This window comes from Neoarius graeffei, chromosome 10, assembly GCF_027579695.1.
Source record: "Neoarius graeffei isolate fNeoGra1 chromosome 10, fNeoGra1.pri, whole genome shotgun sequence".
In the NCBI taxonomy this organism is placed as follows: Eukaryota; Metazoa; Chordata; class Actinopteri; order Siluriformes; family Ariidae; genus Neoarius; species Neoarius graeffei.
The window spans coordinates 36,416,460-36,443,377 of NC_083578.1; the positions used below are offsets into that span (position 1 = coordinate 36,416,460).

The following is a 26,918-nucleotide window of genomic DNA, read 5'->3' on the forward strand; positions in this document are numbered from 1 at the left end:
GGTTGCCATTTGCCTGCAGGATTCCAAGGTAAGTGAAGCTGTCTTCCACATCTCCTATTATGCCATCTGGTAGCACCACCCCCTCAGTTCCAAGTACTTTCCCCTCTCCTAGTTACCATCCAGGCATACTTACCTAGTCTGAATGACATTACGATGCTGTTGCTGTAGATCAGTGAGTTAATGTCTTGCTCAGACCTCACAACTGGTTTGATGAGAATAACACCATCACCAATGCACTCAAGCAGAAACATGATGCTTACCAACTGGCCCTGCGTAATGATACACCAGAAAATCATCAGCGCTATAGAACTGCTAGAAACAACTGCCAAAGGGAACTATGTCACCTGCAAAATCAGTGGTTGGATAGAGCCAAAGAAATTGTAGCGCATGCTGAGAGACATGACTAAGAGCTTCTTCAAGGAAATTAAACTAGTTTCTCAAAGACACTCCCCTGGCCTAACCCCAATAGATGACACCAATGGGAAAAGGCTCACAGAGAAGAAGGATATTCTACAGTGCTGGAAAGAACACTTTTCCATCCTTCTGAATCAGCACAGCACAGCAGACCCCTCAGTTCTTGATGATATTCCCCAGGAAGAAGTCCAGACTGATCTAGCAATTCCACCCACAGAGTCTGAAGTTGCGAAAGCTTTGAAACAGCTAGCTAATGATAAAGCACCTGGCCTAGACGGGATCTCTGCTGAAATTCTTAAAGCTGGAGGCTGCCCACTACTAACACAGCTACACAAGCTTCTCCTGACTATCTGAGATGAAGAGAGAGTGCCACAAGAGTTCAAAGATGACCATATTGTAACTCCATTCAAGAAGAACTGCCATTTCACCTGTGGCAAGTACAGGGGAATCACACTTCTGTCCATCACAGACAAACTATACGCCAAGGTGATCCTCAACTGCATATGGCCACATCTCGAACAACACTACCCAGAGGCACAATGCAGCTTCAGAGACGTGTGGCAGCGGGGGCGTGGTCAAGCACCGGTCTGTGACAGGAGGGCGGAGTTGGGGAAGGTAAGTGGCAGAATCGCTTCACCTGAGTGTCATTAACCTGTGTTTTGTGTGTTCTCCCCAGTAAACCGCCCTATTTAAGGAGGGAGAGCGAGAGCAGAGGGAGAACCGGACGAGACGCTGTGTGTGTGTGTGTGTCTCTCGCGCTAGTGAAAACTGTTTGCAACTCTGAAAAGTGTGGCAATAAAGCCGGTTAACAAACCTGATCTCTGTCCTGCCGTCCTCTGTGCTCCACCCACACGCGATTCACGCTACAGTGGTGCCGAAACCCGGGACCGTGGAGCACCTGTCCTGCAGCCCCATGGAATCCTCCCCGTTCGCGGACTTGGTCCACGCCCTCGCCACGGCCCAGCAGAGCCAGCACCAGGCGCTCGTTACACTCCGGAAGGAGCAGGAGCGCCGCTTCGAAGCCCTGGTACTGGCTCAACAGGAAGACCGCGAGGCGTTCCGGCGCCTCCTCGCGTCGGCGGGGTCCACCAGCGCCCCGGCCGCGGGCCCATCTCCCATCACTTTGACTAAGATGGGCCCGCAGGACGACCCCGAGGCGTTCATCGCATTATTCGAACAGGTCGCCGAAGCCTCGGGGTGGCCGATGGAACAGCGCGCGGCGCGCCTCCTCCCCCTCCTGACGGGAGAGGCGCAGCTAGCCGCACTACAGCTCCCCGCCGACCACCGGCTGGCCTACGCCGACCTTCGCCGGGCTGTCCTCCAGCGCGTGGGGCGCACGCCGGAGCAGCAGCGCCAGCGCTTCCGCGCGCTGCGAATGGAGGAAGTCGGCAGCCCGTTTGCGTTCGGCCAGCAGCTCCGGGACGCCTGCTGGCGGTGGCTGAGGGCCGAAGATCGCGACGCCGAGGGGATCATCGACCAGGTGGCGCTGGAGCAGTTCGTCGCCCGCCTACCCGCCGGAACCGCGGAGTGGGTCCAGTGCCACCGCCCGGCGTCGCTGGATCAGGCCGTAGGACTGGCGGAGGATCATCTGGCGGCTGTCCCGGCGGCAGGACAACGGATGTCTTCTTCTCTCTCCTCTTCTCTCTCTCTCTCTCTTCCCCCTCCTCCCGTGTCCCGTCCTCGCCCCATTCCCCCACCACGGAGGCGGGGGCCGGCCCCACCCCAGCCGGCCCGCCGCACCCGTGGTGCCCTCCCGTTTCTCCCTTCTATGTCTGTCTCTCCCCCCCCTCAGGTGAGTGACCCCCAGTCCACAGCTGCAGAGGGGAGGCCCGGGCCGGTTTGCTGGCGCTGCGGGGAACCGGGCCACCTGCAGCAACAGTGTGCCGCGATGGAGGTGGGGGCGGTGGTGCAGATCCCCGACGCGCCAGAGGCTGCCCTCGATCAGGCCGGAGCATATCGCATACCGGTAAGTGTACAAGGGGCGACCTATCAGGCGTTGGTGGATTCGGGTTGCAACCAGACCTCGATCCGCCAAAGCCTGGTGCAAGACGAGGCATTGGGGGGAGCACAAGGGGTGAAGGTGTTGTGTGTGCACGGGGATGTCCACTGCTACCCGTTGGTGTCGGTCCACATACATTTCAGAGGGGACAAATCTATAGTGAAGGCGGCGGTTAATCCTCGCCTTACCCACTCTTTAATCTTGGGGACTGATTGGCCGGGATTCCGGGGGTTGATGGCACACCTAGTAAAGAGTGGGTCCTGCCGGTTAGCTGGGGGGGGTCCCGGTGTCGTTTTGGCTGGGGCTGCGGTCGCAGGGCCGTCTACGTCATCTCCGCGACAGAGTGAGGGGCCCCCGGCTCCTCCTCTTTCTATTGGGGAATCCCTCGCGGATTTCCCACTGGAACAATCGCGAGACGAAACTCTGCGACACGCGTTTGACCAAGTGAGAGTAATCGATGGTCAAACGCTCCAGCCGAATGCCACCCCGACCTTCCCCTATTTTTCCATTTTAAAAGATAGGTTATACCGAGTGACGCAGGACACTCAGACGAAGGAGCGTGTCACCCAGTTGTTAATTCCAAAGAGCCGTCGGGAATTGGTATTCCAGGCGGCTCACTTTAATCCCATGGCGGGACACCTCGGGCAGGATAAAACACTCGCCCGGATAATGGCCCGATTCTATTGGCCGGGGATTCGCGGCGACGTCCGTAAGTGGTGTACGGCGTGCCACGAATGTCAGTTAGTAAACCCAGCGGCCATTCCAAAAGCGCCCTTGCGCCCCCTACCATTAATCGAGACCCCGTTTGAACGAATTGGGATGGATCTCGTCGGGCCATTAGATCGGTCAACACGAGGGTACCGCTTTATATTGGTTCTGGTGGACTATGCAACGCGATACCCGGAAGCGGTGCCTCTTCGCAATATCTCCGCACGTAGTATTGCAGAGGCTCTCTTCCACGTCATCTCCCGGGTCGGAATCCCGAAAGAGATTCTGACTGATCAAGGCACCTCGTTTATGTCACGAACACTGGCCGAACTGTATGGGCTACTGGGTATTAAGCCGATCCGCACCAGCGTGTATCACCCACAAACGGACGGTTTAGTCGAACGGTTCAACTGCACCCTCAAGAATATCATCAAAAAATTCGTAAGTGAGGACGCACGTAACTGGGATAAGTGGCTCGAACCCTTGTTGTTTGCAGTGCGAGAGGTCCCCCAAGCCTCCACGGGGTTCTCCCCATTTGAATTACTGTATGGGCGTAAGCCGCGCGGCATCTTAGATGTACTGCGGGAAAATTGGGAGGAGGGACCTTCGCAGAGCAAAAATGAAATTCAATACGTTATGGATCTGCGCGCAAAACTCCACACGCTCACCCACTTAACTCAGGAGAATTTGCGGCAGGCCCAGGAACGGCAAACCCGCCTGTACAACAAGGGCACGCGCCTTAGAGAGTTCACTCCGGGAGATAAGGTACTCGTCCTGTTGCCCACGTCGAGCTCCAAATTAATCGCCAAGTGGCAAGGGCCCTTTGAGGTCACACGGCGAGTCGGGGATGTCGACTATGAGGTTAGGCGAACGGACAGGGAGGGGGCGCTACAGATCTACCACCTCAATCTGCTGAAGCTCTGGAATGAGGAGGTCCCCGTGGCGTTGGTGTCGGTAGTTCCGGAGAAGGCGGAGCTGGGGCCGGAGATCCAAAAAGGGTCATTGGCATCTCGCACCTCTCCGGTCCCCTGTGGAGACCACCTCTCCCCGACCCAACTCACGGAGGTCGCCCAGTTGCAGGCCGAGTTTTCGGATGTGTTCTCGCCCCGGCCCGGACGCACCAACCTCATAGAACACCACATAGAGACGCCCCCGGGGGTGGTAGTGCGTAGCCGACCTTATAGATTACCCGAACACAAAAAAAAGGTGGTTCGGGAAGAACTTCAGGCCATGCTCGAAATGGGCATCGTCGAGGAGTCCCACAGTGACTGGAGCAGCCCGGTGGTCTTGGTTCCCAAGGCCGACGGCTCGGTCCGGTTCTGCGTGGACTATAGAAAAGTCAATGCGGTGTCTAAATTCGACGCGTACCCAATGCCTCGTATTGATGAGCTGCTTGATCGACTAGGCACGGCTCGCTTTTACTCGACACTGGATTTGACGAAGGGATATTGGCAGATCCCCTTGACTCCATTATCCCGGGAAAAAACGGCCTTTTCCACACCGTTCGGCTTACACCAGTTCGTCACACTTCCGTTTGGGCTGTTTGGGGCGCCCGCTACGTTTCAGCGGCTGATGGACCGGATCCTCCGGCCCCACGCCACCTATGCGGCCGCTTATTTAGACGACATAATCATTTATAGTAATGACTGGCAGCGGCACCTGCAACACCTGAGGGCCGTCCTTAGGTCGCTGAGGCGGGCGGGGCTCACTGCCAACCCGAAGAAGTGTGCGATTGGGCGGGTGGAAGTATGGTATCTGGGCTTCCACTTGGGTAACGGGCAGGTGCGTCCCCAAATTAATAAGACAGCAGCGATTGCGGCCTGCCCGAGACCCAAGACCAAAAAGGGGGTGAGACAGTTCCTGGGGCTGGCTGGCTATTATCGTAGGTTCATACCTAATTATTCGGACGTCACCAGCCCGCTGACTGACCTCACTAAAAAGGGGGCGCCAGACCCGGTCCAGTGGACGGAGCAGTGCCAGCGGGCTTTCTCTGAGGTAAAGGCTGCACTGTGTGGGGGGCCACTTTTGCACTCCCCTGACTTCTCTCTCCCCTTTTTGTTGCAGACGGATGCGTCGGACAGAGGGCTGGGGGCCGTTTTGTCCCAGCAGGTGGGGGGAGAGGACCGCCCAGTGTTGTACATCAGCCGGAAGCTGTCAGTGCGTGAGGGGCGCTACAGCACTATCGAGAAGGAGTGCCTGGCCATCAAGTGGGCGGTCCTCGCCCTCCGTTACTACCTGCTGGGGCGCTCTTTCACCCTCTGTTCGGACCACGCGCCCCTCCAGTGGCTCCACCGCATGAAGGATGCCAACGCGCGGATCACCCGTTGGTATCTGGCGCTCCAACCTTTCAACTTCAAGGTGGTCCACAGGCCGGGGGCGCAGATGGTCGTGGCGGACTTCCTCTCCCGTCAAGGGGGGGGGGAGTCGGCTGCGGGCCGGACGGGCGCCCGGCCTGAGTCGGGCGGTGGGGGTATGTGGCAGCGGGGGCGTGGTCAAGCACCGGTCTGTGACAGGAGGGCGGAGTTGGGGAAGGTAAGTGGCAGAATCGCTTCACCTGAGTGTCATTAACCTGTGTTTTGTGTGTTCTCCCCAGTAAACCGCCCTATTTAAGGAGGGAGAGCGAGAGCAGAGGGAGAACCGGACGAGACGCTGTGTGTGTGTGTGTGTCTCTCGCGCTAGTGAAAACTGTTTGCAACTCTGAAAAGTGTGGCAATAAAGCCGGTTAACAAACCTGATCTCTGTCCTGCCGTCCTCTGTGCTCCACCCACACGCGATTCACGCTACAAGACGGTTGATCAAAAAATTACATGATGTTTGTGCTACGCCAACTCATCGAGAAATGCCATGAGCAGCATCAACAGCTTCACATACTATTTGTTGACCTGGTCAAAGTCTTCGACACTGTTAATAGGCCCCTAATGTGGAAATTCCTGCTCAGAATAGGAATACCATCAAAGATGGTCAACATTATTAAGAGCTTCCATGAGGAAATGCAGGCAAAAATATCTGTTGGAGGAGAGCTTACTGATGCCTTTGAAGTCTCTTCTAGATTACCACAAGGATGTATCTTGGCCCCAGCGCTTTTTATTCTGTTCTTCTCCTATGTTCTCCACAAGGCTCACCAGTCAATGCCAGACTTTAGAGTTGATATACATCACCAGCAAGATGGCAAGCTGTTCAATCTATGCCATCTGAAGACCAAGTCAGCCACAACAACCCAGCTAAGTGACTTTCTCTATGCTGATGATGCTGTATTGGCAACTAAGACTCAGGAGTCACTCCAAAATGGTGCAACTGTACTAAATGGCACATGCAAAGACTGGGGTCTCACCGTTAACCAACCCAAGACTGAAATTATGCATGTTCAGTGCCAAGACCCTGCTGACACCACCATAGATAACTTCACTCTGAAGAAATCCCACAAGTTCACCTACCTGGGAAGAGACCTGACTGATGACAGTGGCCTCGAGCCCAAGATAAAGAGGATAAGCAGAGCAGCCAGTACCTTTTGCTCTCTTACTGCCAGATGTTTTGATAGAAAAGGTCTATCAATCAACACGAAGCTAGCAGTCTACAAAGTCATCATATTGCCAACACTCCTCTACAGCAGTGAAACATGGCCCACCCTAGCCCCCCACCTACGTATGTGGGAAACGTTCCACCAAAGATCACTACGGCACATACTCAAAATCAGTTGGTGGCAACATATCACAAATATGGAGGTTCTAAGAAGAGCTAGTTGCACCATCATAGAGACCACCATCAGAATCAACTGCCTACATTGGCTTGGTCATGTCTGTCGCATGGATGACAACCAGGGGTGTAGTGGTAAAAAAAGAGGTGGGTAAACTATAAATTTTGGGATCGGGGGACCACGACGTTGTAAGGGCCAATTCATAGTCGACGCAAGCATGACGCAAGGATGCTACGATGCGTATTGTATGAAACAACTTTTCTGACACATAGGAGTGTGTGTGTGTGTGTGTGTGTGTGTGTGTGCATGACAGTGCATGTGTGTGTATATGACAGAGTGTTTGTGAATGTGCATGTACTTGTGTGTGTGAGTGCATGTGTGTGTGTGTGTGTGTGTGTGTGTGTGTGTGTGTGTGTGTGTGTGTGTGTGTGTGTGAGTGAGACAAGGGTTCCCTGAGGTCTCTGCTCTATATCATTCATAAAACAAGATACACAATAAGTATGTTTGAGGTTTATTAAATCTTAATAAAGAGAAAAATAATGTCAGTGTGAAAGAATGGCAAAATTACACATACCAACAGTAGGCCATATGAAATCCATAAGCTGACAGATATATCACAGCAGTAGACCTTGCACTAGAAGAATGTTAACTTTTGTATGTGTGTGTATGAAAGTAAGTGTGTGTGTGTGTGTGTGTGTGTGTGTGTGTGTGTGTGTGTGTGTGTGTGTGTGTGTGTGTGTGAATGTGCATGTGTGTTTACTTGTGTGCATGTGTGAGTGAGTCCAAGCATATATATGTGTGTGTGTGTGTGTGTGTGTGTGTGTGTGTGTGTGTGTGTGTGTGACACCAAGTAGAGTGGTGTTTATGAAATCTAAATAATCAATAAAGAGAGAAAAATAAAGACTGTGTGTAAGAATGGCAAATTACACATACTTTCAGTCCAGATGTGTGGATGGCATCTGATGCTTTCTGATACTGTCTCAGTTTCCTCTGCCTCCATTTCGTCTGTCTCTGCATCTTCTCTGTCTGATTCTCCTCCCTCATTTTCTCTTCCTTCTGTTCCGTCTATCTGTTTTTCTTCCCTCATTTTCTCCTCTCTCTGTTTCTTCTGTTTCTCCCTCAGTTTCCTCTATCAAAGTTTCTCTTAAAGGCCTATCTGATTCTCCATCCATTTGCCTTCTCTCTTTTCCTCCCTTTTCTCCTCTTGTAGTTGATCCTGTTTCATATTCTCTTTGCCCTATTTTCCTCCTCTCACTCTCTCCTCCTTCTGTCTCTCCTCCTGCTGTTTCTCCTGGCCCCGCAACACTGTCTGTCTCTCCACCACTATCTGTAAAATTAAATTAAAACGGCTAAGTACACCAAATCATGTGGACAAGTATTTCTGCCCAATCTGAATGCTATAGCCTTCTTTAAAAAATAAACACACACACCCACACACCGAGAAGGGCGGGGAGGAGTGACTTGCCTAACGTTACTTTAGGCTAAGTTCTCTATATTATGTCCGTGACATGAAGCTAGCATGCTGTCATCATGACTTCGAGATTAACATGAAATGACAACTATTTGTCTTACAATGCGCTACAAATACTGAATTTATGTTGATATAATAATTACCAAAAACTTTAGACTGCACTAACAACGTCATTTGTCTGCCAGAAAGGTAGGCTAATTTGATGGCACAAGTTAACAACCTAACGTTAGTTAGTGGCATGATTCACAAACCAAAACGATGGGGAGTTTATCCTAAAAACGTGAAGTTTAGGATTCTTTTTGGACTCACTGTGTCGAGACGTTTTGCTGGTATCAGCTGGAAGGGTGATGCTCCGACGCTTCAGAAATCGCCTAATATCCATTTCTTCACCATTTCTTCACACACGTAATCAGTGACTAATGAATCTCGCAGTCTGCTGGCTCCCGCAAGAGGGCGAGCGGTAGACAGACAATTACTACGCGTAGGCTACGCAGTGTTGATAAAACCCACAAGAACTTGTGCAGGATCTACTAGGTGTAGGCAATTGAAAAATAACGGAAAAGCTGTTTTAATATCTGTATAAAACAAGAGACATACGTGCGTAAACTGTATTTAGAGGTGGGTAAACTATGCTTGGACGTGCGTAAACTATATTTAGAGGTTCATAAACGCTATTTCCTAAAATCTGGAGGTGGGTAAACGGCGTTTATGTGCGTTTACGCACCACTACATCCCAGATGACAACCGAATTCTCAAACAGCTCCTATTCAGTGAATTAGCTAAGTGGAACCAGGTCCAGAGGGTGCCCAAGATAAAGGTGGAAAGACTAACACAGAGGATCTGAACATCTGTGGTTTTGGTGAAAACTGGTACAAGGAAACATCAAACCATGATGTATGGCAAAACAACCTAAGACGGGGCAAAGCACTGGCTGAGACGAAGCTTGCAGAAAAGGCTAAGGCCAGATGCCGCAGATGACACAACTGACAAGCCGACAGGGTTACCACAATTGTCACCAGTGACAAGGACAGCAATGAGTGGAGTGAGTGAGTCAGAACTGGAATACAGCTTGATGTCATCCATGTAGAGGATTGACATGTATATCCATGTAGTGGGTACAAGGCATCTCCTTGGTATATGCTGTACTTGATGGTGACCTGTGTTATTGGCTTGAAGTTGGCCTCTAGGGCGGTACACAGATTGGTACATCTGGTTCTGCAGTCTCAAGCTACTGCACTGTCTACCAGTAGCTGATGTTTTGCTCCTCTGGTGTTCCTACCAATTCCTTTCTGGGCCTTGCTCATGTTGTACTCATCTTATCTGCTATGATGCCTGACAGGAACGTCCATGTTGTGCAGAGGCAGGTTGTCAGGCGGTAGCTAGATGGGACTGCTCCTTTCTGTAGGTCTTTCAGGATCAGGACCATCCAAACCTTCAGTCAGTTATTCCGGGTGAGTCCCATCTATGAGCAGCTGGTTCATCTGTGCTGCCAAGCATTCATGTAGTGAGGTTAGCTTCTTTAGTCAGTAGGCATGAACCATATCTAGTTCACACCTACGAGCTAAAGAATAACATAACCATGTCCAGATTCTTACTTGAATTTCTGCCACAGTAATGGTTACTTTGTCTTGTTCAAGGAGATTGCTCCATTTTGCACTCAGGTCTATTAGCCACTAAGCCCTGTTATGTGATTTTTTTCTTCTCCCATATCCCTTTCCAGTATTGTTCAGTGTTCAGCCTTGGTGGATCTGGAACCATGTTGTTATTACCCTGCCACTGGGTGTACACTTTTGATGATTGAGTGGAGAACATTCTATTTATTCTCCTGGCTTCAGCTTTGCTTGTTGCCATTTGTGGATATTGGAACATTGAGTTACTGGTTGTTTTGGTGTTATTGTAGATGTTGGATATTGAAGCACTCATTGGTCCCACATCCTTCACATGTAACCCCTCTCACTGGAGTTATTTGTATAGTAGCATTCCAACAGTTCAGTGTTCTCAGCTCTTGTCCATGATTGTCTTACTCTTGTTCCAGTAGCCTGACACAGAACTTGTTGGACCAGGCGATGTTTTTGTCTCTTTCCAGTTTTTCGATGAGGTAGGCAGGTAGCATGAAGGGCTTTGCCTACAGGCCCTCACTGGAGTTGCCTCAAATGGAGCATGGACCCATACACACACACACACACACACACACACACACACACACACACACACACACATATATATATATATATATATATATATATATATATATATATATATATATATATATATATATATATATACAGGGTTTCCCTAGAAAAACTGTAAAGAGTAGTTGCTCCCCCGAGCACAACAAGAGGCAAAGAGCTAGGGGGGTCTGGGGGCATGCTCCCCCGTAAAATTTTGAAACATACGGGTTCATTTCTTGGCTTCTGGTGGCATCTAGACCTGATTTTTACCAGTTCAACATGTTGGGTGAAAGGCTCCATTTTACTTATGATTTTACTGAATTCCCACCCATCAAACAGGGGAAAAAAAAAAAGTCAATACAATACCCACTTGCATCTCACAAGCAGTGTACTGTTCCAAAGGACACTGCAGATTATTTCACATCAAACAAAGTGAATGGTAATGCAACATGGCACGAGTTGTTCAAAATACTGATCATTAAATTTTGGCAATAGTGTGGATGACTAAATACCTAATACTCAAGACTGAAGAGAACAATAAACAGTGATAAAATGAAATGGGCCCCAGATGGACAGTTGAAAGACACACTTGGAAGATGGCTCTGGACACTTCGAGTTTTACTATGATGGCTGAGGACTAAAATTGACATCATAACTTTAGAACTGCAGTTGTCACGAACTGTCTTGCACTCAAGTATCCATCAGCGAACCGTTGATAACGTCAACAAAATGCTAAAACTATAATGAATTTCCTGGTTACACAATTGTACACAATTTTGTTGACTACTTAGGACACATTTATAGAAGCAAGTTATTTATGATCATGCTATCTGTTATCACCCAAATAAGGATGGGTTCCATTTTGAGTCTGCTTCCTCTGAAGGTTTCTTCCTCATAGATAGGTAGCTCGATCCCTTTGTCACATACACAATTGTATAAAAACAATGGTAGTGAAATAATGTGTGGCAAAACAGCTCTGTACAGTACTGTACATAAACCTCTAAGAATATAAATACACATATGAATTAAAAAAATTAAGTTGTATACACACAAACTATAGACACACAGACAAACATAGGTAAGCTTTTATAGTTAGTAGTCGATTGTAAAGTGCAGATGCAATAAAGTGACAAAGATGGTGCTCAGGCTCATGTCGTCTGAGGGAGTTTTTCCTTGCCACCATCGTCTCAGGCTTGCTCATCAGGGATAAATAAATTTATTCGGGATTAAATTACTTCACGTTTAAAATCTTTATTTTTCTGTCAAGCTACTTTGCAACAATGCCTGTTGTTAAAAGTGCAATACAAATAAACTTGACTTGACTAACTTGACATTAATGACTAGTTCACTGTATATTACTGACCAGCTCACTGCACATTATCCTTTACATACTGTCCAGCTCATTGTACATTAGCCCTCATATGAAGTAATGGCTGTTAGGATACTATAAAAAATTTGAAATATCTCCAGTTTATCGCTGTTGATCATTAGAAAATATTACAATGTCATGTCATTTATTAATGTTCCCTTCATAGAATTTCTCAGCTACATTTTGAGAATGATATCCTCTTTCAAACTGTTCATAAAATGCCTGATTCTAACACTATGAGAATGAAAAATAATCCAAAGTACATGAAAAAAAATCAAATAAAGACATGCTTCGCAATAACTTTTTTTGTTCAGTGTGATTTCTACATGGGCAAGGGAGAGAAATAAAATGGACAAATATTACTCTAGTAAACAGAAAACAAGTAACATAAAGTGCATTATAAATGATTCAAGAATGATTAAAGAATAAAGATAAACACAATTATACACTATTAGAAGTACTGAATAATATGCTTAGCCTAGGTCATTATGCTAAATAATATATCGTCAGTATAAATGTATCATAAAATAGAGTGGGGAAAAAAGTGAAAAAAGGGTTATTTTACAAAGATATTCTAAAATAGCCTAGACAGATTTGTTGGTACTGGTCACAGAGTGAGCCGTGACACTCATGCAGTGCGCGGGCAGCTTTTTGCCAGCACTTTACCATCAGCTGACCTGTCGCTAGAGTATTACTATTTTCCTTATCCATATCGTTTGCATTGTTCAATATAACTAGTTTCATAAGTCATGCTTGTCATTAATCACTGTTTACCAGAACTTAATTTTCATGCATTTAACTTTGCTGTGTGGAGTGTGGGGAAAGGCCTACTGGCATTTTTGGATAGCAAATGTTTGTCACATCTCCTTCAAAATGCTCATTTCATGCTCATTGTCATTTACATCTCTCATCTGTGCTAACTTTGTCTAACATCAAGAAATCCAAACGTACACACGGCCTGTGAAAAGCATTCTCGTTTATTGGGTAAAACTTCGTAATTACATTTCCGTATTCAGTTTCTTCACCACCATTCAAACTCCCAGTACTTTTCTGGGTACCACTTGGGTCAAATAGAGGGGTTTCGCGGGTGGATGGTGGGTTGAACCATTTTGACAGGGGTGTTTTAATGTTTATTACTTAAATGGCGTTTTGATATGCACATAAGGTGTTTTGGTGGGAGAAAATGGTTTTGTTTATTATGCATTTGTTTCTTTGAGTTATTATTTTGTAATAATGTTTAGTTAATTGATTTTTTTTTGGCAATGGGGTTGCCTAGTGGGTGGGGCTACAGCTAGCCTTAGGCTGTATTAGGCCCCATGGCCTTAGTATGTCGGTGATGGTGGTGCAAGTAATATGGCTGATTGAAATGTGTTGAGTTTGTGCAGGGTCTAGAAAGACATAGCTTAAAAACTTATGCCTATTTTGTTTTGCATTTTGGGACGCATATTTGTACTGTAAATCTCATCTCATTATCTCTAGCCGTTTTATCCTTCTACAGGGTCGCAGGCAAGCTGGAGCCTATCCCAGCTGACTACGGGCGAAAGGCGGGGTACGCCCTGGACAAGTCGCCAGGTCATCACAGGGCTGACACATAGACACAGACAACCATTCACACTCACATTCACACCTACGGTCAATTTAGAGTCACCAGTTAACCTAACCTGCATGTCTTTGGACTGTGGGGGAAACCGGAGCACCCGGAGGAAACCCACGCGGACACGGGGAGAACATGCAAACTCCACACAGAAAGGCCCTCGCCGGCCCCGGGGCTCGAACCCAGGACCTTCTTGCTGTGAGGCGACAGCGCTAACCACTACACCACCGTGCCACCCCTGTACTGTAAATATTTGCACAATTTTAAATGAAAGAGAGAAGAAGAAAAATAAAGGAACTTTTAGTGGAAAATGCTTTGGGCCCCTTTTGTCTATTCTGCCATTGACTCCTGTCACAGTACCCATAGAAAAGATTGTAAATAATTGGATTATAATGATTTTTCAAACTAGTTGTTTAACCTTAATTAGTATCACAGGTGTGTTCAATCTTGTAATCATTCATTAAATCTAATTAAATTGAGTGTCACTCTGTTTGGTATTGGTGGTTTGACCCCAAAATTGTGGAGAGGAGACAAAAATCCTAGGACAAGTTCTCAAAAGTAGGTTTTGCATATTATGTAAATTTGTTAAAACCTACATGGCTGGAGATAAATGGATCTTAAGCCTTTTTTTTTTTTTGGTGGGGATATCCCAAGGAATAAGTATCAAAAAGAATTTGCACTTTTGGATTTATGGTATTCAAGATATGAGCCAAAACATAAAACAACTATAGCATCAGCACGAGACTGATCGAGCTCATCTCTCTTGCATGAGTAGCAGGAGGGAGTACTACCTACTGACCAATTTTCATGTCTGTAGGACCTATGGTTTGTTCTGCCTGATCAGTTTTATCGGAGGAGAAGAAGAAGAAGAAGAAAATCCGAACAAAAACAATAGGGTTCAAAGCATATGCTTGACCCCCTAATAAGAGGAAGAAAAGGAAGAATAAGAACAAGTAGAACAACAAGCACAAGAAAAATATCATTACAATCGGGGCATATGCACCCTAGGTGCTTTGCCCCATAAATAACAAAACTAAATTATTTGTTTTGAAAACAAATGAATGCAAAAGCTTTTGTGTTTGCAACCACTATACTTACTAATTCATCCTCAGACCAACCGCATCCTGCATTGATATCTAAAAATAAGGGAGTCCCAAAAAAAGTGAGTACCAACAACATGGTAATGGAGATGAACAGGATTGAGTTATGTACTAAATAAATACTAGAAATTCTAGAATAATTACACATGCTTTGACCACACTGTTATCAATGGTACTATTGCAATTATCTGAACAGTTCTATATGTGTACCCAACAAATCATTTTAATTTCAGTGCAAAACAGTAAAATATACAGATGTCTTTAATCAGAGTTCTATTTTACCCCTTTTAACCACCAGAGATAGTGTTTAATTACAGGATATGTTATTGCGTGCACACCATACTGAGATCTTCAAAGTTATGAAGTGACAGCGATGATGTATTCACTATAAATACCTTCAAGCCATGTCACATTTATACTTTTTCTCGAACCACTGAGCCCATGTTAGACCATATGTAGATACTGAATACACCATTTTTGCTGGCAATCACTTCAGTAAAATGGTGGGACAACTGCATGCCTTAGCCAAATTTTGCACTGCATAGAATGTTGGCCAAAATATTCCAGAGTGAATGTGTGGCCAAACCCTGGGTTTCAGCCTAAAGTTATTTAAGGTAATTTTTGAACCAGGGGATTGACCTTGCAGCATTGTATGACTGATCAATCTCCTCTCGCTTGACTAAGCAGAGGTTGGCCCATTGGGCAACAGAGGTCTTCACCACAGTCTATCAACAGGCTGGACACTCAGCCCCTACTGTGACACATCATTACATGAGTAATAGTCAAAGATGCATCATGCCAAGTCATCTGTGCTGTAGCTACCTGGGCATTATCTCTTGTGGCAGAGGCCCCTGCATTTCTTCACCCTACACTTCAGTGCTCACAGTCTCCCAACTACTGATTGCACATATCTGGACCCAATACCACAGCACACTATTTAAACACTCCCTCTGCACCATGTGTTTATGAAATAAATGCTAAGTTATTGTTGATCTGACTTTACCAAGCCTTCCATTTCTTGCATGGTTTATCTGGTTTTAACTTTGTATTTTTTGTATTTTGCCCCTGCCTTTTACGTATACCCAGTTTGTGTGTCGCCTGACCGTTGCCTGTTTTTGACTCTGCCTTTTGCCTCATGATTTGTATTTATCTGCTAGTTTTCTTTATTAAACTGTTTTCTGCTTTTACATCTGTCTGCCAATTGCATAACTGACAAAAAGACAGCTCCCTTTCAGCATCACCAGTGTTTTGAACAGCCAGACAGTATGTGACAGCAGGGTGAAGCTCATGCAGCTGCAGCATATTAATAAGGTGCAGCTGTTTACCATCCGGCAAATCACAGGTGAGTATAAAAGGTTCTCTTTCTCTCCACACAGATAAGTGTACACATCTCACATGCCTGAGAGTGATGCCTCTCTCCTCTCCCCTAGAGAGCCCTGGAGAACATGCCACAGACTGACATACCAGACTGCTCCTAGCCAGGACAATTCGACAACACCTCAGAAGAAATGAAAGAGCACATAGCCAGCCAGCTCCCCGCCACCTGCAGCTGGTCGAGCACCACCCTCCTAGCACCTCACACTGCTCCTGGGTACTCTCTCTTTCCACCTTTTCCCTCTTCCCGCAAGGAAAAAACCCCCCCACAATTTTCTCACTCAGATCCTGGCTCTGTGTCTGAGTTTTGCATGTCACAGCTGCAAGTCTCGTATCACACTCTCCAGATTCAAGGTCAACATCACCCTTCCAAGTGGTATGAGCATGGCACTCATCTCTAAGTACTTTACTAATCTGCCCCTGCTGTTTAGAAGGGGGGACACAGAGTGCTGGTTATACACTGCCAGGCCAAAAAAAAAATAATAATAAGTCACCATTTGGATTTAAATAAGCAAATACCTAAAAGCTTTTGATTGGATAATTACTGTAGTGATTAATGTGTTTCAGCTGGCAACAATTCTTTTAACCCTAAATGATGCGGTGAGTAGCTCTCGTTTCTTAAACAAACATGTCGGAAGACATATCCTTTTCTCATGGAAAAGATGTTACTGTGTTTCAGAAGGGTCAAATTATCGGCCTGCATCAAGCAAAGAAAACAATGAAAGAAAATGCTAAAATGACTGGAATTGGGTTAAGAACTGTCCAATGCATTATTAAAACCTGGAAGAATAGTGGTAAACCATCAATTTCGTGGAAAAAATGTGGTTGGAAAAAGATCCTGACTGACCTTGATCAGAGATCACTTAAATGGACTTCCGATTGTGCAATGTGGTGTTAAGACGTGAGCATCCTGAGCTCCGATAACTTTCAGTTTATTCTTTCCAAAAACACCTCTATAACATCCAGTGTTTAACTTCTGGAGTATTGGAGTAACATACAGTCATCCATGAGCGACGGAATGCAAAAGATGGGGAAAAACAGTGGCAGGACGGCGAACCAAACTCCAAACCAGAGTACTAAAGCTGGCGCTTGCAACATGGCGGAAAGCCCTCCACTAACTACTGAGAGACTTGTTGAGGAACTTGAAAAACTTCGAAAAGTGATGACTGGTGAATTCAATACTCTTGAATGGCTCTTTGGAACCTATCTGTTCATCAGTCGAAGCGATTGAGTTGACCCTGGTGAGTCAGGCCTCTACAATGAGAGAAATGGAAACTAGCCTATCTGACCATAGCAATCGGATAACACAGGTAGAGCACAACATGAGTGGGCTACAATCAAATCTTGAGTCAGTAATGGAGGAGAATGCTGCGCTCAAAGTTAAGGTGGAAGACTTGGAATCAAGATCAAAACGTCAAAACCTCCGTGTACTGGGTTTACCGGAAAAAAATTGAAGGAAAAGACTCGAGACTTTATGGCTAAAATGTTCTCTGCCCTGCTTGGTGGATTACTCTCTGAACCGCCTGAATTGGATCGCACTCATAGGAGTTTACAGCCCAAGCCACGACCATGAGCAGCTCCGCGACCCTTTATCGTCAGATTCTATAGATACACCGAGAAAGATACTGTGTTGAATTGGGCGAAATCTCATAAAGACGCTTCATATGAAGGTCACAGAATCAGAATCTTTGAGGATTTCAGTGCAGCAGTGGCGAAGAGGCGCACATCATTCAACAATGTAAAAGGGCTTCTCTACCAACAAGGAGTGAAGTTTGGCATGCTATATCCAGCCCGTCTTCGTGTCACCTACAACAACAGAGAACACATCTTCAACTCCCCTGAAGATGCAGTGGCGTTCTACCAAGAGCGCATTTCCAGCCAGCAGGAGACGTCTTCTGCGGATCATCGCTAACTCACCCAAAAACAGCTGCGGTGCTGAGTCCAGGTGATGGCTAGCTTTTAGCTGACTGGTTTATTGGTATGCTAGGAAGCTAAAGTGATGTTTTTGTAGATGGCTTTCTCCTTTTCTGGCAAACATTAGTGAACATGCATGCATTTTTTGTTGTTGTTGTGTTTCAATTTAGATTATAGACACCTGAAAGCTGTTCTAACCCTTTTGATTATTATTTTAGAACTGTAAGCAACTCATACCTAGCATTCACTGTGGATTTTTTGAGTGGCAACGCTGCCATCTGGAGGTTTACATCCAGATTGTTTTTCGAGGACTGTTCTCTTTTCTACTCCATTTCTTGTATTGTTCTGTTATGGGGTATCAAACCAATGCAATTTAGGAGCAGGAATTAACACTGCATGATAAATCGGTGGTATGTATACTAGCTTTGGCATCTCGCCGCTTCTTGCGGATGAGCTTTAGACATACACTGCTATGTTCACTGCTAGAAGGGTGGGGGTTTGTGTGTATGTGGGGTGGGGGATAGGGTTAGGATGGGATGTTGTCCGAAGCCAAGATGGGTGGGTGGGTGGGGGGTCCGTCTCTTTTTTTCTCCTTCTCCTTTCCATCCCCTTTGTGTCATGGCCCATCACTCACAGGGAGCCCATGCTTTGTAGTTCCTATAGAATTCATCAGAAGTTACTTAGTCTCACCTGCCTGACATAGATGACACCAGACACTACAATGCATTATGGGGTGAATGGGCACCGTATTAAAATAACCTGGAATGTGCGTGGCTTAGGAGGGCAAATTAAACGATGTAAAGTTCTCTCACACTTAAAGAGCCTTTCAACTGATATTGCCTTTGTGCAGGAGACACACCTACACATCGAAGATCATACAAGATTGCGTAAGCCTTGGGTTGGTCAAATCTTCCATTCCAATTTTAACAGTAAATCCAGAGGCACTGCTATCTTAATTCATAAACGAATCAGGTTCACCCCTGATCAGGTATATTCTGATCCTGGCAGTCGTTATATTATAGTTTCAGGTTTGCTTTTTCAAACACCTGTGGTTTTAGCAAACTTGTATGCCCCAAATTGGGATAGCCCAAATTTCATGTCTACTGTATTTTCTCATTTACCAAATTTGGATACCCATCAGTTAATCCTGGGTGGAGATCTCAATTGTGTTACTAACCCTACTATTGATTGTACTCACTCTGAATCAGTGATGCCATCAGCCATGTCTAAGTCTTTAACAACTTTTATGGATCAAATTGGTTGTGTTGACCCTTGGTGCTTTTTTCATCCCAGTGCTAAAGATTTCTCCTACTATTCCACTGTACACCAGGTGTACTCCCATATTGATTATTTTTTTTTATTGACAAGGCTCTTCTACCCTCTGTATGCACTACACAATACACAGCGATTGTAATTTCTGACCACGCCCCCCACATTTTAGACCTTTGCCTGCCATCTGGTTCCCTTAGACACCAAGGAGGATGGAGACTTAATTCTAGCTTGCTTGCCAACACAGATTGTGATTATGTTTCCACAAACATTGACTTTTTCCTAGAAACAAATAGATCTGACCATGTATCTCCTTCTCTCTTATGGGAAAAACAAAGCATTTATCAGGGGTAGTATTATATTTTTCAGTGCACAATTAGCTAAGAACAGAAGATTGAAACAGCAAAAACTGACAGACGCCATCCTAAGATTAGACAGACAACAGGCCTTAGTAATCAACCCTGATTTAACTGCCAAATGTCTACAATTGCAAACTGAATTTGACTTACTGTCAACAGAGAAAGCAGAACATTTATTGCAATGTACAAGGGCAACTTATTATGAGCATGGGGATAGGGCTGCTCGTCTTCTAGCCTCACAACTGAGACACCAATGTGCTTCCCATTTTATCTCACAAATTTATGATTCGTCTGACTACAGACCCTTCCACAATCTCATCTCGTCTCATTATCTCTAGCCGCTTTATCCTTCTACAGGGTCGCAGGCAAGCTGGAGCCTATCCCAGCTGACTACGGGCGAAAGGCGGGGTACACCCTGGACAAGTCGCCAGGTCATCACAGGGCTGACACATAGACACAGACAACCATTCACACTCACATTCACACCTACGGTCACTTTAGAGTCACCAGTTAACCTAACCTGCATGTCTTTGGACTGTGGGGGAAACCAGAGCACCCGGAGGAAACCCACGCGGACACGGGGAGAACATGCAAACTCCACACAGAAAGGCCCTCACCGGCCATGGGGCTCGAACCCAGACCTTCTTGCTGTGAGGCGACAGCGCTAACCACTACACCACCGTGCCGCCCCCCCCTTCCACAATAAATTCAGAATTCTCCTCTCTCTATTCTATGCTTTATCAGTCACAACCTCCTCCTGACAACTCTTCTATGGAGTTCTTTCCTGATAACTTAGAATTTCCTACTTTAAATGATCTGTCAGGGAGTTTAGATGAGCCCCTTAGGTTGGAAGAAATCACCACCTGCATTGCTCAAATGCAGAGTAACAAAAGCCCTGGCCCAGACGGTTATCCAGTAGAGTTCTTTAAGTTGTTCTCTACACAACTTGCCCCTCTATTAATGGAAGTTTATAATGACTCCTTAGAACAGGGTGTTTTGCCTCCAACACTCAATCAGGCTTTGAGTTCTCTTATATTAAAGAAAGACAGGGACCCTGATTTATGTGGTAGCTACAGACCCATCAGTTTGCTTAACAATGATGTCAAACTGTTGGCAAAGGTGCTTGCATGTAGACTTGAGTTTTGTCTTCCAAGTATCATATCAGAGGACCAAACAGGCTTTATCCTTGGTCGCCAACTGTCGTCTAGTGTACGTAGACTCTTGAATATGGTTCTTTCTCCCTCTGCCTCTCCAACTCCAAAGATGGTCATCTCTTTGGATGCGGAGAAGGCATTTGACCGCGTGGAATGGCAGTACTTATTTTCAGTGTTGCACAGATTTGGGTTTGGAGCTAAATGTGTCTCTTGGATTCATCTGCTATATTCGGCCCCAACGGCTAGCGTCCAAACAAACTCTGAAGTATCTCCTCCCTTCCCTTTAACACGTGGCACACGTCAAGGGTGCCCCCTGTCACCTTTACTATTTGCATTAGCTATAGAGTCCCTTTCTATAGCTCTAAAAACTTCTCCAGCATTCTTTGGTATAATTCGAGGAGGCTTTGAGCACAGTGTGTCACTCTGTGCTGATGATTTATTGCTATATGTGCAAGATTTAATAAACTGCACTGATAGAATAGTAGATCTACTTAAGTTGTTTGGCACTTTTTCAGGTTACAAATTGAATATTGCTAAGAGTCTTTGCTTTCCTGTCAATCAGTCTGCTAAATCAATCCCTCCAGGTGCTCTACCCTATCACTTTTCACCCAATGGTTTTAAGTACTTAGGTGTCAACATCTCCCATTCTCTTAACTCCCTTCATAAAAACAATTTCATGAAACTTATTGAGAATATCAAAGCAGACCTGCAGAGATGGCACACACTACCCCTTTCACTTGTTGGCAGAATTGAAATAATCAAAATGAATGTGCTACCTCGTATCATATTTCTTTTCCAAACACTCCCTCTTTTTCTCCCTAAATCCTTTTTTAAAATCATTGGACACCATTATATCATCTTTCATTTGGGCGGGCAAGACTCCCAGAATTCAGAAAAGAATTCTGGAGAGACCCAAGTTGACAGGGGGCTTTGCGTTACCAAACATGTTGTACTACTGGGCCGCCAACATTCAAATGCTTAAAAAAATGGTATCATTGCCCAGATATAAACTGATGTGTAATAGAAGCAAACTCTTGCATTACATCCTAACTCCCTGCATTGCTTTTCGCACCACTCTCTATGCGCCCCTCCCAACACACTAATAATCCTGTTGTACTTTCTTCCTTAAAAATTTGGAAACAGTTTAGACATCACTACGGGTTGATATCTCCATCTGTCCTTATTCCCATATGCAACAATCACTGGTTCCTACCTTCCACCATAGACAAGACTTTTATGCTCTGGAAAAACTTGGGCCTGGTCTCTTTCAGTGACCTATATTTAGACAAGACCTTTGGAAGCTTTGCTGACTTGGTCACAAAATGTGGTGTTTCAAAAGAAGGTCATTTTAGATATTTTCAGTTACACAATTTTGCAAAAACTCAATTCACTCCATTTCCAATATTGCCAGTAACAACCCTGTTAGAAAACATTATGGGCTCTTCAGTTACGCATAATAGCATTTCCTCAATACATGACCACCTCCTCTCATCCCAGGTGGACCCTCTCCTTGGACTGAAGGACACTTTGGAAAAGGAGCTTGGCCTCACATTAAACAAAATCTGGTGGAGGGAAGTCTTGATTAGAATTAACACCACCTGCATTTGTGCACGAATGAGTCCAATTCAGTTTAAAGTGGTTTTCAGAATTCACTATACTAGGCCCAGATTGAAAATTCTGTTCCCTGATGCGGATTATCTCTGCATCAGGTGTTTTCAGTCTCCAGCAGACCATACACACACTTTTCCTCCTGCCCCAAACTACATGCTTTTTAGACATCTTTCTTTAACACTCTTTCCACAGTCCTAAATATTTCGATCTCCCCATGCCCCTTAATTGCCATATTTGGTGTGTCTCCAGTACTGGGAAAATTTACCAGTTACCAAGCTGATGTTATTGCATTTGCCACACTCATAGCCAAATGCCAAACACTATTACTTTGGAAGAGCCCTAAACCTCCTGGCATGCACTTCTGGTTTGAAGCGCTTATGTCATTCTTATACCTAGAAAAAATTAAACATACTGTCAGAGGACCCTTGAAAAAATTCTATAAAACCTGGGAGCCCCTACTCTCATATGAACCATATAACCTCAGTCAACAATCTGATGATCAGTGACACCCCCTTTTTTTTTCCTCCTTTCTTATTGTTTTTCTTTACATATTTATTTATTTTTTACCCTGCTTGTCTGTGCAGGCTGCCTCATCATTTTCTTATAGTCTATGTACTTATAGGACATGGGAGGGATAGGAGAGGGTGGCGGGAGGAGGTGGGATGGGGTGGGTGGGTGGTTGGAGGGGTTATCAGATATGTTTAATGTCTGTGCTTAAATTCATGAAAAATACAAATAAATAAATGAATAAATAAATAAATAAAAAGAGATCACTTAAATGCTTAGTGAACTTAAATCATTTACAACCCCGATTCCAAAAAAGTTGGGACAAAGTACAAATTGTAAATAAAAACAGAATGCAATGATGTGGAAGTTTCAAAATTCCATATTTTATTCAGAATAGAACATAGATGACATATCAAATGTTTAAACTGAGAAAATGTATCATTTAAAGAGAAAAATTAGGTGATTTTAAATTTCATGACAACACATCTCAAAAAAAGTTGGCACAAGGCCATGTTTACCACTGTGAGACATCCCCTTTTCTCTTTACAACAGTCTGTAAACATCTGGGAACTGAGGAGACAAGTTGCTCAAGTTTAGGGATAGGAATGTTAACCCATTCTTGTGTAATGTAGGATTCTAGTTGCTCAACTGTCTTAGGTCTTTTTTGTCGTATCTTCCGTTTTATGATGCGCCAAATGTTTTCTATGGGTGAAAGATCTGGACTGCAGGCTGGCCAGTTCAGTACCCGGACCCTTCTTCTACGCAGCCATGATGCTGTAATTGATGCAGTATGTGGTTTGGCATTGTCATGTTGGAAAATGCAAGGTCTTCCCTGAAAGAGACGTCATCTGGATGGGAGCATATGTTGCTCTAGAACCTGGATATACCTTTCAGCATTGATGGTATCTATCCAGATGTGTAAGCTGCCCATGCCACACGCACTAATGCAACCCCGTATCATCAGAGATGCAGGCTTCAGAACTGAGCGCTGCTAACAACTTGGGTCGTCCTTCTCCTCTTTAGTCTGAATGACACGGCGTCCCTGATTTCCATAAAGAACTTCAAATTTTGATTTGTCTGACCACAGAACAGTTTTCCACTTTGCCACAGTCCATTTTAAATGAGCCTTGGCCCAGAGAAGACGTCTGCGCTTCTGGATCATGTTTAGATATGGCTTCTTCTTTGAACTATAGAGTTTTAGCTGGCAACGGCGGATGGCACGGTGAATTGTGTTCACAGATAATGTTCTCTGGAAATATTCCTGAGCCCAGTTTGTGATTTCCAATACAGAAGCATGCCTGTATGTGATGCAGTGCCGTCTAAGGGCCCGAAGATCACGGGCACCCAGTATGGTTTTCCGGCCTTGACCCTTATGCACAGAGATTCTTCCAGATTCTCTGAATCTTTTGATGATATTATGCACTGTAGATGATCATATGTTCAAACTCTTTGCAATTTTACACTGTCAAACTCCTTTCTGATATTGCTCCACTATTTGTCAGTGCAGAATTAGGGGGATTGGTGATCCTCTTCACATCTTTACTTCTGAGAGCCACTGCCACTCCAAGATGCTTTTTTTATACCCAGTCATGTTAATGACCTATTGACAATTGACCTAATGAGTTGCAATTTGGTCCTCCAGCTGTTCCTTTTTTGTGCCTTTAACTTTTCCAGCCTCTTATTGCCCCGTCCCAACTTTGAGATGTGTTGCTGTCATGAAATTTCAAATGAGCCAATATTTGGCATGAAATTTCAAAATATCTCACTTTCAACATGTGATATGTTGTCCATGTTCTACTGTGAATACAAGATCAGTTTTTGAGATTTGTAAATTATTGCATTCCATTTTTATTTACAATTTGTACTTTGTCCCAACTTTTTTTGGAATCAGGGTTGTAAAAAAAAAAAAACACCCACCAGTAGAAAGCTTGTTTAAAAGTGAAATTAAAAGCATTTCCCCACTCACAATGTGATAAGAACTCACTAAACAGCTGTGTGGCCATAAGAAAACTACTTGTTAGTGAGATTAATCAGGAGAAAAGGCTTCAATTTGCAAGGAGCATAAAGATTGGACTCTGAGGCAATGGAAAAAGGTCACATGGTTTGATAAGTCCAGATTTACCCTATTCCTGAGTGATGGGTGTGTCAAGGTAAGAAGAGAAGCACATGAAGCGATGCATCTATCATGCATAATGGCCGGTATACAAGCCTTGGAGGCAGTGTTATGATCTGGGTTGGTCAGGTTGTGAGATATTATATTTCAGTTGGTCAGGCTGTGACTCAGCAACGTTATGGGGAAATAAAATGAAGTCAGCTGATGACCGGAATATAGTGAATGACCACATTATCACATCAATTGATTGTTTCTTCCCTGATGGCATGGGCATAAAATTAGGGCTCAGATTATGAAAGAGTGGTTCAGGAAGTATGAGGAATCATTTTCAAACATGAATTGGCCACCACAGAGTCCCGACCTTAACCCCATTGAGAATCTTTGGTATGTGTTGGAGGAGATTTTACAGAGTGGTTTGACTCTCCCATCCTCAACACAAGATCTCGGTGAAAAATTAATACAACTGTGTACTGGAATAAATGTTGTGACATTGCATAAGTTTATTGAAACAATGCCAAGGCAAATGCATGCTGTAATCAAAGCTAAGACATTTTCTGGCAGGGCCGTGGAGATGTACAGTACTATTAAATATTTGCTCCCCCTCCTGATTTATTTTATTTTCATATTTGTCATAGGGTTTCCTATCCTTATACAAAATGTCACATAATATGGGGGAACTTGAGGAAACACGATCATTTCATTTACTAAAGGAAAAAGGATTTTACCATACTTAGAATTTAGGAAAGAAATGACATAATGTGAAGGCATTTAGAGCAAATACTAAACAACTGTCACATTGTGACTTTGTTGATCTCAGCATGGTGTGCACACTCGCAAAAGCATATTCAGGTGTTAAACACTAACCCTGGTTATTATCCAGTGTTCAAGGAACCACAGTTACATCCATAACTACCAAAAAATATACTTTAATACTTGCTTTGAAGTTTTAGAAATTCCTCTCCATTAATGTCTTAAGAACAAATAATGAATCAGCATAACTTTAATCACAAAATTATTAGAGTATAATTAGACCGTACCTATTCTTTTGGGTGGAGCAGGAGGTCCACAGTGTCTGCACAAGAAATATTTAAGAATAATGTAACTATCAAAAACATGACACAGAATATGAATAGTAAACTGTGATCAAATAGCAGCTGAAGGAAGCATAATTTTCAAATACTTACAAGTTTTTCAGCTTTTCAAAGAAACTCTGGAAAAAAGGATATGTGCATAATTTGTGAATACAATTTGAAAATGGATGTGTGCATAATTTGTGAACACAGGTGAAATCTTAAATCTGATTAGTCAGAAGGCATTGGTTAATTTTCCACAATAGTGGTGCTGGCTGCAAGGCAAATCCCAGGTTTATATTAATTAAATGTGCTCATTCTAATACAGTCAGGTCCACAAATACACAGTATATTGGAGTTCAACTTAATATTACCAATATAATTATATGAGCTCAAAGGGCAGACATTCAGCTTTAATATTATGATACAAATTGGGTGAATGGTATAATAATTACAGGGATTACACTTTTTTATATGTGGTCCTATCTTTTTAAGGGATCAGAGGTAATCGGACAACTGGGTGCTCAGTTGTTCCTTGGCCAGATGCATTGTTCTTCCCTCAATTGACTTACAAGTAAATAAATATACCACAAAAACTGATATCTTGGCAATGAAAATATATTGAATATAGTAAATGTTTTTCTAGTATTTCTTAGTAGAATATTACAATAAACCAAATTTAAGATTATTAAACCTATTTCAAGACATTTTAGTCATTTTAATCTTTTCAGACTCTATTGGCAGATATTTTTTCTATCTTTCTAGAAATTAATGCTCAACATGAGCAAAATTATGAATAGAACAAGATTATTTCATGTTTGAAATTAGTAAAAAAAAGAGTCTAGAAATGGGTTGAACTCAGTTTAATAATCTTTTAATTTGGTTTATTGAAATCCTAGAATTGGAAATACTCGATAAAGTTGACTACATTCAAGATATTTCCACTTTCTAAAACATTTTTGTAGTATACATGGTCTGGAATTCTGTATACATGGTGGTATCCAGGTGTTAAAACATCATCCCTGGT

General features: G+C 44.2%; 1 protein-coding gene across 1 annotated transcript in view; it reads right to left on the reverse strand.

Annotated features, from left to right (window-relative positions):
* si:dkeyp-117b11.1 (B-cell linker protein) overlaps nucleotides 1–26,918 on the reverse strand; it is a 262,865-nt gene that overhangs the window by 196,210 nt on the left and 39,737 nt on the right. The window contains exons 2-4 of the mRNA XM_060931747.1: nucleotides 26,006–26,031; nucleotides 25,859–25,893; nucleotides 14,519–14,556 (exon numbers count right to left, since the gene is read on the reverse strand). Of these exons, the coding sequence (XP_060787730.1) occupies nucleotides 14,519–14,556; nucleotides 25,859–25,893; nucleotides 26,006–26,031 (99 nt within the window). The remainder of the gene's footprint in view (nucleotides 1–14,518; nucleotides 14,557–25,858; nucleotides 25,894–26,005; nucleotides 26,032–26,918) is intronic.